General features: G+C 41.0%; 2 protein-coding genes across 11 annotated transcripts in view; one reads left to right on the top strand and one right to left on the bottom strand.

The window, feature by feature from the left end:
• The window catches only part of DCP1B (decapping mRNA 1B), a 126,005-nt gene that overhangs the window by 96,048 nt on the left and 12,146 nt on the right, over nucleotides 1-17,811 (bottom strand). The window lies entirely within an intron of this gene.
• The window catches only part of CACNA1C (calcium voltage-gated channel subunit alpha1 C), a 638,168-nt gene continuing 632,838 nt past the window's right edge, over nucleotides 12,482-17,811 (top strand). For all 8 annotated transcript variants that reach the window (XM_039546114.1, XM_039546165.1, XM_039546156.1 and 5 more), the window contains exon 1: nucleotides 12,482-12,649. In XM_039546114.1, coding sequence (XP_039402048.1) covers nucleotides 12,601-12,649 — 49 coding nt within the window. In that variant the 5' untranslated portion in view covers nucleotides 12,482-12,600. The remainder of the gene's footprint in view (nucleotides 12,650-17,811) is intronic.

The following is a 17,811-nucleotide window of genomic DNA, read 5'->3' as shown; positions in this document are numbered from 1 at the left end:
GCCGCTGCACACTGAGTGGATGTTTTCAGAGAACTATCCACAATGACTCCAAGATCTCTTTCTTGAGTGGTAACAGCTAATTTAGATCCCATCATTTTATATGTATAATTGGGATTATGTTTTCCAATGTGCATTACTTTGCATTTTTCAACATTGAATTTCATCTGCCATTTTGTTGCCCAGTCACCCAGTTTTGACAGGTCCTTTTGTAACTCTTCACAGTCTGCCTGGGACTTAAGTATCTTGAGTAGTTTTGTATCATCTGCAAATTTTGCCACCCCACTGTTTACCCCTTTTCCATATCCTTTATGAATATGTTGAATAGGACTGGTCCCAGTACAGACCCCTGGAGGACACCACTATTTACCGCTCTCCATTCTGAAAACTGACCATTTATTCCTACCCTTTGTTTCCTATCTTTTAACCAGTTACCAATCCATGAGAGGACCTTTCCTCTTATCCCATGACAGCTTACTTTGCTTAAAAGCCTTTGGTGAGGGACCTTGTTAAAGGCTTTCTGAAAATTTAAGTACACTATATCCACTGGATCCCCCTTGGCCACATGCTTGTTGACCCCCTCAAAGAATTCTAGTAGATTGGTGAGGCATGATTTACCTTTACAAAAACCATGTTGACTCTTTCCAACCTATTATGTTCATCTATGTGTCTGACAATTTTGTTTTTAACTATAGTTTCAACCAGTTTGCCTGGTACTGAAGTCAAGCTTACTGGCCTGTAATTGCCAGGATCACCTCTGGAGCCTTTTAAAAAATTGGTGTCACATTAGCTATCCTCCAGTCATTTGGTACAGAAACTGATTTAAATGATAGATTGCAAACTACACAGTTAGTAGTTCTGCATTTTCACATTTGAGTTCCTTCAGAACTCTTGGGTGAATAGCATCTGGTCCTGGTGACATATTACTGTTTAGTTTATCAATTTGTTCCAAAACCTCCTCTAATGACACCTAAATCTGGGACAGTTCCTCAGATTTGCCACCTAAAAAGAATGGCTCAAGTTTAGGAATCTTGAGTCTCTCACATCCTCAGCCATGAAGACTGATGCAAAGAATTAATTTAGTTTCGCTGCAATGGCTTTATCTTCCTTGAGTGCTCCTTTAGCATCTCAATGGTCCAGTGGCCCCACTGGTTGTTTAGCAGGCTTCTCGCTTCTGATGTGCTTACTTTTTTTTTTTGCTATTTTTTTTGAGTCTTTGGCTAGCTGTTCTTCAAAATCTTTTTTGACCTTCCTCATTATATTTTTACATTTCATTCGCCAAAGTTTATGCTCCTTTCTAATTTTCCTCACTAGGATTTAACTTCCACTTTTTAAAGGATGCCTTTTTGCCTTCACTGCTTCTTTTACTTTGCTGTTTAGCCACGGTGGCACTTACTTGATTCTCTTACTATGAATATTACTAAAATATTCCAGATGTATATGGTAGAAGTCATGGGGTTTAAATGAAGTTTACAAACATGTTAAAGTACCAACATAAGTACTTTTAAATTGAAGCCATTTGGATAACTTTTGTATGCCAGCCCAAATCCATGTATCTGGAGATGATATAATATATACAGTATTTAAAAAACTTTCCAGGATGTCTTTAATATCTCCAACAAAATAACACTTTGTTTCATGCTTCTACAACTTCTGTAACACTTTAATAATTTCCCAGTAAATGAGCTTTGGGATGTCCTTAGAGAACAGTCAAGATGGAAACATAATAAAATATACAGATTTAAAGTTGATGATTTAACCAATATAGTTAAGGTCTGTGCAGCATTTGCTTGTGGTGTTTTGATGAAGATTTTTATGGAAACAAAGAGCTATTTTCAGCAATCTATTGGAACTAATTTTATTTTATTGAATTGTTGGAAAAAATTGCTTTAGATCACCTAAATGCTGGACTAGGTGGTGCTGAGATGCACTCTTTTATTAGCTGTAGAAGATAGCCTTCCATCTCTGGAAATCTGGATTCAAATCTAATATTGCTGCCCATGAAAATATTTCTTTAATCTAGTGTCCCTTTCTTTACCCACATCACAAAATCCCCATTTAGTTTAACACCATTACCAGTCACTATTCACCAGTCATTGTGAAGAGTCCAGGACGGCAATAGCTAAGGGTATTGCAATTCAGGACTGAAGTACTCTGGTTGCTAGGGTGTTGTGATTTTTCTCTAGCCAGACAAAATAATTGATTAAAAAAGCCAAAAGAATCCCATGAAAGATTTTATGAAGTAAAACACAAGTCCCATGGTATGTGATTCATTTCATAAGCATATTTAGTCCTCTAACTTTAAAGGATATGTTGTCCAAAATGAAAAGCTTGAAATTCTATATGTAAAACCAGTAACACAATAACTAAGTCCTGTCTATTAACTAGTTAGTCCTACCACTCTCCTGCAACTGATAACTAAAGCAGGTAATTTGCTTTTTCAGCATATAGCCTATTACTAATATGTGTTGATCTTCTAAAAATTAACAAAATTCTCAACTGTCCTGTGTTCCATGATTTTACTTCTACAATTTTCTACCATTTTGTTGCAAAGAACTGTGATGTAACCTTGTTCACAAAACAGATCTGGATCTTCAATTTTAAATGCTAAAAGCATTAAATTATGTTCCATCAGTCATGTTTCATCTGCCTCTTCCTGTTCTGAGCTCAACTTATGACCTTATTATTTGGAAGCAGTCATACTGGCTAACTAGTGGAAAAGTTCCATATCTTCTTTGAATTGCTTTTTGATTTTATTGTTGTGCGGCTCCATTTGTTTGTTAATTAGATCAAGCCAGATTTTCAGGGAGATGGCAAACAGTAGCATCAACAGACTGTAATCTGTCAAATCCTTTCGAAACCTTCTTCATTGGCTTTTGTAATTTTAGTCTTTGTAGAGTCCACCATTTTAAAGAAATGCATGTGATTTTTTTTGACATAGTCCTCCCTCATACTCTCTGTAAATTTAAACTAACTTATGGTAGCTATTTACAAATAAATTTATAGATACAATATTTCTGGAGTGTCCTTCTTCTTCAGTCAACTAACCATGAAGTGATTGTGAAGAATACTGGAACTTCCACAATATGATTTTGGACTGTTAGGTGATTTTAATAGTGTACAGAACAGTCATATGCCAGAAGTTTAGTTATACTTCATATTATTCATGTTGTGAGCAAATGACAAAGATCTCATTGTCATACTATTCTTTGCATTTTTAGATGGCATTATCAGCAACTTGAACATAATATTCTATAGCTTTTCTTTTTAGACAAAGCATAAGCAGCAGTAAATTATAATTCATTTTTCATTGTATATCTGCTTGTAGACTTTATCAGGTCATATTTCATGTTTGACCATCTATCTTGCATTAATGTCATGTTGATTCTTTTAGTTCTTTAATTTTTCTTTTCCTTTACTTGCAGCATCCAGTAATGGATCAATCTGTCTGTAGCAGTATATGCAATGCTAAGTACTCCAATCATTTCTCAGTTAGAATAAAAGAAAGTGCAACTTTTTTTTTTCAAGTTCAAGTCTTTGCAGTTCAGTTTTTATGGCACAGACATCAACTATTCTTTGTAATTTTGTAAGGAACAGAGGCTGCTCAGAAATGGAGATAATGAAGTTCTGTTAAAAGGCCTGGTGCAACGTATTAAATTAGCATTGTGTCCATGTGTTGATGATGAAAATGTCTTTGGAAAATATCTTACAGGATTTCACAGGATCATGAAAGCTTACCTATGATCTCTTCAACTTCATTTTCATTCAATGACACATTTGGTCTTGAAGAATCCCAAGAAACGGATTTTTTGCACTTTTTGACATGTGCACAAATCTTTTCAAAGCTCTTCACAATGTTTACATTTTACTTAGGGTAATTATCTCTTTTTATTACCTCAGTCTATTCAAGCACTTGTTTCCTACCTCTTCCTTCAACTTTAGGTATGTCAGATAAATTGATACAACGATGTTTAGTAATCACTAAACATTAATTATCTGCAGGGCCACCTGGGGCTGAGGGGGACAAGTGGGGCAATTGGCCCCAGGCCCCACGGGGCCTCCACGAGAATATAATATTCTATAGTATTGCAACTTTTTTTTTATGGAAGGGGCCCCCAAATTGCTTTGCCCCAGGCCCCCTGAATCCTCTGGGCGGCCCTGATTATCTGTTGGCAGTATTGATCAACAGCTCTCACATTTACTACAGCTGGAATCAAAACCAAATTAACTCTGAAGATTGCAGACTGAAAATTAAGATGAGCTAAACAGCTTTATATAAAACAACATTTTCAGATGCCAAACCTTCCTTCCAGAAGTTTCTATATTCTAGCAATCCACACCCTACTTAACATTTCACAGTTCCATCCACTTATATTTCAATATAGAATAACAGTTGATTCCACTCAGTAGCCATTCCCTTGTCCAGTCTTCAATGGTTTCATTAATTTACCTTCTTCTCAAAAATTCTAGACAGTTGTGACTTTCTTACCATTTTCTAATAGACTCAGGCCTGGTCTACACTACGCGTTTAAACCGGTTTTAGGAGCATTAAACCGATTTAACGCCACACCCGTCCACACTAAGAGGCCCTTTATATCGGTATAAAGGGCTCTTTAAACCGGTTTCTGTACTCCTCCCTAACGAGAGGAGTAGCGCTAATATCGGTATTACCATATCGGATTAGGGTTAGTGTGGCCGCAGATCGACGGTATTGGCCTCCGGGCGGTATCCCACGGTGCACCACTGACCGCTCTGGACAGCAATCTGAACTCGGATGCAGTGGCCAGGTAGACAGGAAAAGCCCTGCAAACTTTTGAATATTTCCTGTTTGCCCAGCGTGGAGCTCCGATCAGCACGTGTGGTGATGCAGTTAAAAATCAAAATAAAGAAAGAGCTCCCGCATGGACCATGCGGACGTGATCGCTGTAAGGGCAGGCAAATCTGTTCTATCAGCGCTCCGTTACAGAAGATGAATTAAAAAACATTTTTAAAAAATCTCCAGACAGACGCCATAGCAGGGACTCAGCGCACTGCTGCGTGACAAGCGTAACGGAAAGCCAAGGAATCAAATGGACGCTCATGGACTGGAGGACTCAAGCTATCCCACAGTCCCTGCAGTCTCTCTGAAAAGTATTTGCATTCTTGGCTGAGCTCCAAACACAGGGTCAAACACAGTGTCCGCAGTGGGTCAGGGCATAGCTCAGCAATTTACGCACCCCCACCCCACCCCCAGAAGTGAAAGGGAAAACAATCCTCTCTTGACTCTTTTACATGTCACCCTATCTTTACTGAATGCTGCAGATAGACGCGATGCTGCAGCACTCAACACCAACATCCTTGCTCCCCCCTGCCATGGGTGGCTGATGGTGCAAAACGACTGGTACCCGTCCTCATCATCAGCCTATTGGCACATGGGGCAGTGCAAAAGGGCTGGTAACCATGCTGACTAGCATCCGTCAGGTCGATCAAGGGTGCCTGGCCCTAATTTTTCCTGGGAGATGGTACAGTATGGCTGATAACCATCGTCATCATAGAAACAGGGGGCTGAGCTCCGTCAGCCCCCACCCTTCATGTGTAAAAAAAAGATTCAATTGCCCCTGGACTAGCAGAGGGATGCTGGGCTCCTCTCCTCCACACTCCTTACTGTCCTGTCTGGACTATCATAGCAGCTGGAGGCTGCCTTCCACTCATTTCTCACTAACAAGTCACTGTGTCTTATTCCTGCATTCTTTATTACTTCATCACACAAGTGGGGGGACAATGCTACGGTAGCCCAGGAAGGCTGGGGGAAGAACGGAATCAACAGGTGGGGTTGTTGCAGGAGCATCTCCTGTGAATAGCATACAGCTCATAATTTCTGCAGGATCTGACACAGAGCAGCTGTGCTCTCTGATACAGTGGTTCTCTAGTACACTTGCCCATATTCTAGGCAGGACTGATTCTATTTTTAGATACCAAAAAGGAGGGATTGACTCAGGGAGTCATTCCCAATTTTGGCTTTTGCGCCCCTGGCTGATCTCAGCCAGGGGCACTTATGACAGCAGCAAATGGTGCAGTGCAAAAGGACTGGTAACCATGATCATCTTATTACCAGTTTATGGTATGGTAGATGGTACAGTATGGCTGGTAACCATCTCTGCTGTCATGCAAAAGCAAAAGCATGCTTCTGTGTAGCGCTGCTGAATCGCCTCTGTGAGAGGCATCTAGTACACATATGGTGACAGTCACAAAAGGCAAAACAGGCTCCATGATTGCCATGCTATGGCATCTGCCAGGGCAATCCAGGGAAAAAAGGCGCGAAATGCTTGTCTGCCGTTGCTTTCCCAGAGGAAGGAGTGACTGACGACATTTACCCAGAACCACCCACGACAATGATTTTTGCCCCATCAGGCACTGGGATCTCAACCCGGAAATTCCAAGGGGCGGGGTAGGCTGCGGGAACTATGGGATAGCTACAGAATAGCTACCCACAGTGCAACGCTCCAGAAATCGACGCTAGCCTCGGACCGTGGACGCACACCACCGATTTAATGTGTTTAGTGTGGCCACGCGCACTCGATTTTATACAATCTGTTTTGCTAAACCGGTTTATGTAAATTCGGAATAATCCCGTAGTGTAGACGTACCCTCAGAAGGCCCAATAATGTGGATACTCTCATAGTTTTCCTTTTAATTTTTTAGAATAGTTAGTTTTTATTGGCATGTTGAAATTAGAACCTAATGACTGAGATTTTCAAGCCAAGTAGGGCATTTACTCATAAAAATCCTATTAATTTCAATGGGAGTTGTGTGGCTAAATTCTCTAGTTGGCTTTGAAAATCTCAGTGTTTTGGTTTTGTAAAAATTTTAAGTATATGTCATATTCTAGTAAATATCTCACAGTACCAAATTCTAAAAAAATGAAAACACATTGTCTTCAGTGTGAGGAAGAGCAGACTGTTATGTGCTGCCTCCACTCCCAGCCTGACTGAGGTGCAAAAACCTAAATCTGAATAAAATTTTACTTTTAGCATAGTAGTGCAGAGAGCTGCAACAGGGTTTCTTTCCCTGAAAAAAATCATTTTTGTACGATGAGTTTTCATACAATTTCTGAAGATAAATATGTTTATTTTCTTCTTTTGAAGAATTTATCCTCTTGTGGTATTATAGGTAAAGAAATAACTACCAACAATGGTGTGAAGTTAATCTACTGAAAATAGGACCAACTAGATAATTTATGCAATAGCCATATTACATTAATAGGAAAAAAACTAGTCTGTTTGAGGCATAATGAGAGTATTTAAAAGATTGTCATCATATTTCTTTAAAAGTAGTTGTTAATATTCTAATTTAATATTCTTCAAGGATCTCTCAGTTTTTACTCCATTTCTTTCACAGTTCTGCTGTCAAAAACTGGCATCACAGTAGCCCTTCCTTTAGTACAAAAGGGCTGGATACCAGCCACAGAACCCAGGCAGATAGCTATAACTTATGTGCTAAGAACTGATGTTGTTTTTTATGTGCCTAATATACTCTGTAGATTTGGGAAGGGAGATGGAATACTGCATTGTTTGGCAGAAAAAATAAACCAATGATACATGATCTACTGCTCAAATAATCTCTGCCACTTCATACCTTAATACAGAAGCAGTTTCTCAGAAATAAGTACCCATCTAACTACACTGCTACCTCGATATAACGCCACCTGATATAATACGAATTTGGATATAATGCGGTAAAGCAGTGCTCAGGGGGAGCGGGGCTGCACACTCCAGTGGATCACAGCAAGTTCAATATAATACATTTTTACCTATAATACGGAAAGATTTTTTGGCTCCCAAGGACAGCATTATATCAAGGTAGAGGTGTATTTATATGGCCCTCACCTCAATGGTAACTGAGCACCTCACAATCACAAATGAATTTTATCCTCACAACACTCCTGTGAAGTAGAAAGCTTGTATTTCCATTTTACAGAGCGAGATCAGAGGCACATGATCGATTAAGTAATTTTTCTAAGGTAACACAGGAAATCTGTGACTGAGCAGGAATTGACCCAAGTCATTGAGGCTTAGTTTAGTGCTTGTCCACTAGACTAGATTACCCAAGATAACAACTTGCAATGCATATTTATTAGAGAAAACTCAACTTTCTCAGTATTTTTTTTTTACTGGAAGAGGTTGTTCCTTTGAATCTTTAATTTCTTTCTTTTGGCTGAAGAGGGCTAGATGTGGTTCTGTTTGGAAAGGCATCACTGCTTTTCTAAGCATCAGACAGCTATCAGTCACTCAAGAACAATTCAAGGCCCTCTGACTTCCTCTGGGCTGAACATTCTGCCTCTGGTGTCTTGCTCAGAACCTACCAATCCAGAGTACTCAGGCCCAAACCTAGTTTCCTAGCAGGGCATTAGTGTGCTATGCTGCCACAACTAGACTACCAGTCTACTTATTGATGTAGTGTACTTGTTAAGTGTGCTGCATTTCCATCTCTCTAATGGCTAGTCTGTTAGAGCAGGAGTGGGCAAACTTTTTGGCCTGACTGCCACATCAGGGTGGGGAAATTGTATGCAGGGCCATGAATGTAGAGCTGGGGCAGGACGTTGGTGTGTGGGAAGAAGTGTGCGGTGTGGGAGAGGTTCCAGTGTGCAGGAAGGGGCTCAGGGCAAGGGGTTGGGGTGTAGGAGAGGTGTGGGGTGCAGGAAGGGCTCAGGGCATGGGGTTGGGATGCGGCAGGGGACTCAGGGAAAGGGGTTGAGGGCTCAGAGTGAGGGGTTGGAGTGCAGGAGGAGTGTGGGAGGGGGTTGGGTGCAGGAGGGGTTTGTGGTGCGGGCTCTGGGCTGGTGCTGCTTACTTCGAGTGGCTCTGGGGTCACAGCTGCGCACAGCAGGGCTAAGGAAGGCTCCCTGCCTGCCCTGGCCCTTTGCCGCTCCTGGAAGCAGCCAGCACCACATTCCTGCTGCCCCTGGAGGTGGGGTGGGGCAGGCGGCTCTGCTGTGTGCTGCCCTCGCCTGTGGGTACCACCCCCAAAGTTCCCATTGACCGCGGTTCCCCGTTCCCGGCCAATGGGAGCTGTGGGGGGCAGTGCCTGCAGGTGAGGGCAGTGCACAGAGCCCTCTGCCCCCCCCTTCCCTAGGGGCCACAGGGACGTGGTGCCGGCTGCTTCCGGGAGAGGCGCGGGGCCAGGGCAGGCAGGGAACCTGCCTTAGCTCCACTGCGCCATGGAGCTGGCAATCCCTTGACCGGATTGAAAGCCCTGATGGGTTGGATCTAGCCTGCAAGCCATAGTTTGCCCTCCCCTGTGTTAGAGGATAACAGCCTCCTCCTCCTATCAGATGGTGAAGGTTCTCCTTTAACTCAAGCAGTCTGTGTTTTGGTGCTGAAAACCTCAGGTTCAAACCCTGCTGTATTGTACTGGGGATAATTACATTTGCATTCCCCAATTGCTATTTTTTATTTAAGTTGTCTGGATGGAATACTTCCTGGTACAGATAGTCAGTGTGAGGCACATCATACCCCTTAAACGCCATGGTAATACGTGGTAAAACCGTGTACTTAGGTTATCACAGTGTTAGGAAAATGTTGTATAACCACCTTTACTTTAAATGCAACTTTTTAACAAACTGATTTTCACAAACTTTTCTTAGTGTTTAAAATAAGATTTTTTTGAGAAAAGTGCTTGATGGTCACTGTCCTACCTCTTGACTGTCTTTCATTACCAGGATGACTTTATCTTAAATTTACATTCACTTCCACCTTTTACATAGTAAGCTATTAGTGTAATAGATGTTGTATCAGGAAACTGCTGGTTATAGTAAAACTTATTTATGTTAACAAATTAATGCAGGCTAATATTCTAGATCCTTGCACTATTTTCTTCTGAACCTTGTTTTTGGTAATTGGCCCAACTTGTGTCCTATGTTGGGAGCTTAAAGACTAGAGAAAGATCTGTATGTGGTAGGGACAGCTTGTGTATGTGCCTGCAGATGTATGTGATTTGGCAGAAAGCAACACTATGGTGGTTGGTGGCTGACATTTGACTAATGCTGTATATAAATTTTCTGCTTGTTGAGCATGTGAACCAGTAAGGGCAAATGAGATGTTTACAAATGCCCCAAGGAGTATTTGACTTCTGTGTAGCAATGATCAGCATTCTCCTAAATGCTTCCTAAGTGACTGTGTCCATGCAAGTGATGGTTTTCTGGGTGAATCATGCAAATCTTGGTTGACTCATGCTTTAAAAAATGGAATGAACACAATCCAAAATTGTAAAAATTTGGGTTTATGAAGAGAACAATAGAGCATACTTATTTACATTCAAAAGTAAGAAACAGGAGCCATTGTTCAGTTCCTTTTCAATGTCAAGGGTTTATTCAATATATTTTTTGAGGGAGAAGTTATTTTTCACAGACAAAAAAAAACTAGAAATCATAATAAAAGTTAATGTAATATACAATCATTCCATCTCAAACTATGATATCACCTGGTTTCATGAATTAAATAAGGTAAGTGTGTTTGGATGGGACACTATGAGATAAAATCTAGGTGCTGGAGGAAGTAGTATTTTTGATTCAGCTGGAGGCACTCTCTCTTCTGAGTCAATAATAACTCAGTGCCTCAGCATGGTGTTATGGGGCAATGTGCTTCTGGAAAATTTGTCTTTTCAATGCCACCTAAAATGGAAATCCTGTGGTAATTAGAAAACCAGGGGACCTTTTTTATGACCGGCGAGTGTGCTGGCCAAATTTCAGCTTTGGTAATTGTGTTATGTCTGGCTCAGTTTCCCTTGTGGTTTCAAGTGGCTATGGTATTATCTTCCTTTCCTCAGGAAATCTGTTGTGTACATGTTGCTGTGTGCTGTTATGCTCTGAGTTTCACCCCAGAGATATCCCCAGTTTAGTGGTGGATGAAAGATTCCTAAGAGAGAGATGTTTTGTAAAGCTCATAGGGATCCATTTGGAGGAAAGGTGATAAAGGCCATTCTCATTTAAATCCTGACTACACTCTATAACCAACCTCAAAATATATGAACAGGAGAATCCTACCATTCTAGCTTAATTGAAGGTACATTAGAAAGGAACAGAGCTATGTGTATGTTTAATCACAATGAATCACGTTGCATGCATGATACATATAAATTGATGCTATATGACAATTAAAATATTGCATTAATTGGTTTACAGATAGGACATAATGTTCTAGACGTTCCCCAAAACGCAACTCCAACTATTTTAGCTTCCCCAATCAGCACAATTTCTAGCCTCATTCCTGAGAGGGGTATTTCGGAACTCTGCATTTCTTGTTTAACATGGCAGCTCTGAGAGCCCAGATACATTTAACATGTATGTATTCAGTTCACATTTTGTTTGAAAGAAGTCATTTCTGCTCTCTGTGGAGGCTCCTCGTATAGTGGGCCAAATGACAGGGATAATTAAGAAGACGGGTGGGACACCCCAACAGAACACTTTTGTGTTTCCACCAAGGATTTTGAAAACCCTAGCTTGATTAATCTGTTTAAACGTCTGTGCATCCTCTTGTCTGTGCAACGTATCCCTCCCTATCCCTTTCATCCTCCTCCGTGTATTGTGTTTGTATTTTAGTTATACAGCATCCTGATTGGAATTGATCACATGTAATCAAAGCTCATTCCGATGTTTTGTTAAACGCCGTTGTATGAAGCAGACGTTAATATTTCAGCAAATGATATTGTCCTCCTTTAAATTCAGATCACAGATGCATTCCGTAGTGGAACCGCAGGGTAGAGCCCACAATATTGAGAAAAAAGATTGAGGAGGGGGTAGTGGAAGGCTGTTCTAATTGCAGCGGAATTCTTGGAGCGATCTGCAATGAATACTATAGAGCTCAGTTCCACCAAGCTCTGTCTGTCAGTCTGTCTATTGATTCCACCCCCCCTCCCCCCCCACTTTTCCAGGCAGCCAGATCCAGCTTGCTTTCTTGACGTCATGTCTGTAGAAAGGTTTCAGCAGGCGCAGTGAGGGGAGAGAGCATGTTAAACTTTCAGATCAAGTCAGCCGGCTCCTAAAGCTGTGCACGGGTGTCTGTGTGCTGTTGCTGCTGCCACAGCTGGAACATCTGGAAGTGTTCAGTGTGTGTGTCTGTCTGTCTGCGAGAGCGAGAGGGAAGTGAGTGTGCTGAGGGAGGGGAAGGAGTGAGGGGCTGGGACTGTGCTCTCTCCCTCTTCATCTGCAGAAACAGCTTTCTGCCAACAGAACGCGCTCAGAATGGCTTTGAAGAGGAGCAGCAACCTTTGAACATCTCTCCTCCCTCCTTTTTTTCTTACTCTTGTAAATGATGGATTTAAAAAAAGACATTTAACCCTTTGAGATTTGTCCTGGATGCTTTTTTTTCCCGTTTCCCCCCTTCTTGCTCTTTTTTTTAAAATGGTTTAGCAGCCAGAGGTGCTGTGTTAAATTCTTGGAAGGGGCCCGGATGTACTGAGGATGCATTGCAATTTCACTAAAGGAGGCAGTAGTGGAAAGGATCAGTTTTTGGTGTTTGATGCAATAATGGGAATCAGGTAATAATAAAAGGGGAAATACTGCAGCTCCATTCTTCCTTGAATTTTACCAAGCCGATATTTGGAGGGATTAATCTGGACTCATTTTAAATGGTCAATGAAAACAAGAGGATGTACATTCCAGAAGAAAACCATCAAGGTAAGATTGAGGTTTACCTCAAAGGATCTAGCAATTATTTTCTATTCTGTCCATCGTCTCTAATGTCAATTTCTACTGCTGTTGCTAGAGTCAAGGATAGGAGGGGGAATAGCGAGGGAAAGCAGGCTATGACACCAGTTTCCATTCAGATCATACTGATAACATTAGACGGATTTGTTGCAGTGATCTTGTTAGAGTATCCGCTGAAAAATCCCCATGGGAGCATGTGTTTCATAAGAAATACCAGGGAAGGAAAAGTTGTCCAAGTCCTTTTATTTATTTATTTATTTTAAATAACAGAAGAGTGGAAAAGGGACGCCCAACGGACAGTTTGGAAGAAGGCTAAGTGATTTTGCGGTGCAGCTTGGTTGTTACGTGTCAGAGGAAGATTACTTCCAGTACAGCTTGTTTTAGTGGTTGTCACTAGTTAATATCACACCAATTCCTCCAAACCCAAATCTCAATACAGTTTCCCAAGATGCTGGGAGGGGAGCCCTCTCTTTCGGCTATTTCTAATCTAACATCAAAGGGGAGAGAATGAGGAGTTATCTGTGTACACACACACACATATATGTAATATGTCGGAGATATATAGTGATAGAAAGATATGATGTAGCGCTGTTTTATGTTTAAATCAAAGTTGGGTTTTACTTTTTGTAGCGAATTCTCAAATAGTTCGTTCTGATTGTCCACAGTATGGACTTTAAGACACGTTAGTTTTCTTTATAATTAAGAAGCGTAACCAGCTACCCCAAATATTAAAACTTTGTTGGTCCAACTCTAGAAGTCGTCCCCACCACAACCCTCCAATTGGCAGCTGTTATACTTGATGTTATTTTTATCCTGTAACCTGCATGTTCTCAAGCTCCCTCCATTCTCCTCCCCGAGCAGCATTTAACGCACAAATTGTGATTGCAGAACAAATAGAGCCATTTTCTTCCCCTGAAGAGAGAGCGAGAAAGAGAGCGGTCCTTGGTGGGTAGTAATGTATCGAGGTGTCTATATAACCCCATTTGTGACCAGCGTCTTTCTCATTTCCACTAAATCTACCCGCATTGCCTGATAAGGAAGCCTCTCCGTTTTAGTGATGCGTATTTACACCTCTGGTGTCAGAGGCTAACTAGTCTGTCTGTAAATGCTGCCCCCGTTCCTCCCTACTCCTATTGTTGCTGGAGGGGGATTTTCCCTTAAAGACCGCAATTAAACAACTCGTCTTGCCAAAAGCGCCTCGAGTCATTTGGTGAGCCACTCAATCTGGGGCTAGGAGGGCAGTTTTGGGCCAGATTTTTCTATTCCTATTTAGCTCCCTTTAGTTGGGGAGGAAACACCCACGGTGCATCTGAGCTGTGGAGGAGGAATAGGTGGATTTCAACGATCAAATTCCCAATTAAACACACATTAAGAAGAAAAACAAACAAACAGCCCCCCTCCCCCACCGAGTACTCTCTCAAAATAAGGTAGGCGGAGCGAGGAATCAGCCCCGATCTAAATTGTGCTCTTTTTTGTGTAAGCCCTAGTGCTTTGCACATGCATTCGGCAGGCAGAAGTGGATTTCTCCTTCAGTGCCAGAGCTGGTAAAGTGGACGAAGAGCTCAGCCTTCATAGCAATATGCCAACGCTATGGCAACCTGAATCCAGCTCCCTGCTTATCAACTGCAGTGATTATATAATTGGAGGAGCAGTTTTGCATCTATCTTTGGATGCTGATTCTCAGTGCTCCCAGGTGAAAGAACAACTTCTAAAGCAAACAGAAAACCATCCAAACGTGGAAGAAAGTTGGTTTCCCTGAGGGCTGGCATTTATTCATATGTCTTTTAATTTTTGTAAGTGGTGGAAGCTTGTGAGGTAAAAATGGATTTGTAGCCAAGAAAATGGGGTGGCAAAGAAGATTGGAGCTCAGAGCAAACCAACCCCAGGATGTAATGGAGTAATTAGAGCAAAACAGTGATTCTAAAATGAAAGGCAGAGATTAAAAGGATGAGTGCAAAGGAAAGCCAGAATACTGAGCTTTCTCTATATATCTGAAAACATGTGGTTTAGGACACTAGAATGTCTTAGCTTTACATTCACCAGCTGTTGACAGCAAGGAGGATATTCTGGGTACTGCCAGTCAAAGACATATCTTAATGTCTGTATTAGACATTTGAGTGGCATGACTAGGCCTCTTCTTGTCATAGGTGCTCTCTGCTTATGTCTATATCCCGTCAACCACATACTTGATTATCCTAATGGTCTCACATTCTGGAGTTGGGATAACAAATGAGCCAAATTACTATTCTTTACTTAAAAAATAACAAAGGCCTTTGGTCAGGTAGAGAAGAACATACGGTTACAAAGGCATTTTTGTTGTGAATACACTATTTTCTTTCGTATTAATACGTGTAGGTTTATAACATACTTGAATTAACTTTATTAGTGCTGCTTAGAAAAGTGATGGTATATTTTCACCCTGAAGTCATAATTTTCCCAGTTTTTGGAGATGAAAGATATTGGTCTGATATATTTTCCATCACACTCTTGTACTGCACATAGAAAAGGGTTATGGGGTTGTTTTAGCTAGTAGCACTGTTGCTTCTTGATGCTTAGTTACTTTTCAGTGCTTAATTATTCGACACAATGGAATATATTTCAATGACAATTAATTATTCATTGAAACCATAGAGCATATGTTTAATTAAGGGAAATAATAAAAAACAAGCACAAGAAAAAGCATTTACAACTAGCTACATCATATCAAATGCACTTACTGTATCCCATCATAGTATTTCAAATTTTTTAGTCATAAAATAAAATGGGAAATCATTCTGCAAAAGTTTCTTTTGCACGCCTTTAAAATGCACAGGGAACACAGTGAACCCTTTGGTGCTCCTAGTTTGAGTCTCAGGTGTAGTTTAAACATCTAGTTAAATTTCAGAGCTTGTGCTTTTGGCATTGGGAGGCGGGGAATCTTTATTTGATGAGATTTGTTGGCCGAATATGAAGGGAAATAAAACTGGTGGTTGTTGTTTGTTTATTTAAAAAAAAAAAGAGTAGTTCAGCTGCTGCGGTTATCAAGGTGGACATGGGAGAACTTGGGCTGTTTAAGTACTGCCTCTTCCAGAAGGTGGCACTACAGGGCTATGGAGTCAAGAAGTCATAAAAAAAATAGAGAAATCTTTGGCAGGAAAGAATTTCAGGTCCACCCAGTCCATCCTTTGGCTCTCAGCAAGAATATCTGCTTTTCAGAAAGAAAGTCCATATATAGCATTGATAGTTAGATATGTATCCATCCTATAATTAAATTAATTAGTACTACAGACCCCTGCTAGGTCATCTATTCCACATAGTAATGATCCTCTTAGTGAAAATCCATTTCTGATATCAGGTTTAAATTGCTCTTGATTCAGTCTCAGATTATGCCTTTGGGTTTTGTCCTTGTTGCATAGTCTGAACAGATTCTGACCTGCGCGTTGTGGAACTCCCTCAGGTATTTTTAAACCATAATTAGGTCTTACTGTAGCCTCCTTCTTTTCTAGGCTGCACATATTTTGATCTTGATATTTTTCCTTGTAAGACAGTCTCTTCAAAATAAGTTTGTATCTTCTTAAATAAAGGCTATATTAATTAGTTAATCAATTTACCAGGAACATACTGATAATAAGAGGGTCAAGCCCCTAATATACTCATAAGATATTTTCTGACCTGAAGTTAGGGTCATGTGATGTGTACTGTGACAGAAAATAATACATCATCTTAAGGGAGAAGGATATTTTCCTTTACTTTACAGGTAAAAATGCATAGATTTCATTTTATGGGTTGGAATCAGTGTCATTCTGTGTTACAACACAAAACCATTGAAGATGTAAGATAGATAATATTGGATGGCTGCTCTAATTTTCTGCTTTATTTTCAGCATCCTAATTTTACTTTCTATACTTTTGGGGAGTTGCTGCTTCATGTATGAGAAACTGCTCTCCTGCCATAATTTAAAAAAGTAAATTAGCCACCTGTTCATTAATTTTCTGGTAACTATATTTTGTCCTTCCATTTTTCTGTAAAAGGTCTGTCAGTAGAAACATTAGAAAACCTGTTTTGTGGAACTTTTGAGACTGGTGCCCACGGTATCAGATCATATTTCAGTTTCAGATTTTGGCAGAAAAGAAACCTTGAATTGCTGCTTTGAAGTGCAGTTCTGCAACTCCTAGCCCTGGTGACTGAACAATAAATAATGTTATTTACAAAGCACTATCTTCCTCCTCAAAGTAGTCAGCACATTGTGCAAGCAATTAAAGTACTGTTGCAATATTAAATAAAATAGTTGAGACATTAGCTAAAGCTTCATAAAATACATGTCTCAAAATATAGGTGGTCCCTGTTGATAGACTAAAGCACAGCTCCCCTGGACTGGAGCAAATGAGTCCAATCCAGCCAATTAAAGAGGGCTGGGCTACCCCTGAGCATATAAAGGGCTGCCAGTGGGCAACCGGAGGAGGAATTGCTTGAGATGGGCTATTTTCTGGGGAGGAGAAGGTATGCTGGAGTGGAGCTAACACCTGTGGTGGATGTCTGGCAGCAAGGGGGTCAGGTGCTCAGGGCAATAGCCATGAGACTGCTGCCCTAGAAAAGGAGCAGAGCTGGTCAGAACTGGGACCCTGCCAGAAACCCTGAGAGAGGTGGAGCAGAAACCTGGAAGTAAGGACTAAGTTAAAACTGTTTTTCTACTGGCTTCTATTAAGAAAATGGGTATGGCAGCATATATTCTGGAGTTGGGGAGAAACCCTGTGTCACTGGCCAGGCAACAGCATAGCTATGCTGAATGCTCTCTAACGAGAAGTGTTTTCAGGCAGTTTTTTCCCCCCAAGGGGAGGAGCCAGGGCCGGCTCCAGGCACCAGTGGAGGAAGCACGTGCCTGGGGTGTCATATGTTAAAGGGGGGCACAGTCCGGGCAGCCTTTTTTTTTTTTTTTTTTTTTGCTTGGAGCAGCAAAAATGGTAAAGGCGGCCCTGGGAGGAGCAATCAGCTGAAGTGGATGTCTAGACAGAGAAAGAGTTCTGCATATGAAGGGATACTACATCTGCTGACAGAAGGTGTGGAGATGCAACCCCAAAAAGGTGGTTGATGTCAGAGCATAGATCCAGCCAGGAGAGGGTTCAGTGAGGAGATCTTGATTATGCAGTGACCCC

Source organism: Mauremys reevesii, linkage group 1 (assembly GCF_016161935.1).
Source record: "Mauremys reevesii isolate NIE-2019 linkage group 1, ASM1616193v1, whole genome shotgun sequence".
In the NCBI taxonomy this organism is placed as follows: domain Eukaryota; kingdom Metazoa; phylum Chordata; order Testudines; family Geoemydidae; genus Mauremys; species Mauremys reevesii.
The sequence above is the reverse complement of the archived record's forward strand: the minus strand, read 5'-3'. Positions and strand labels throughout refer to the sequence as shown.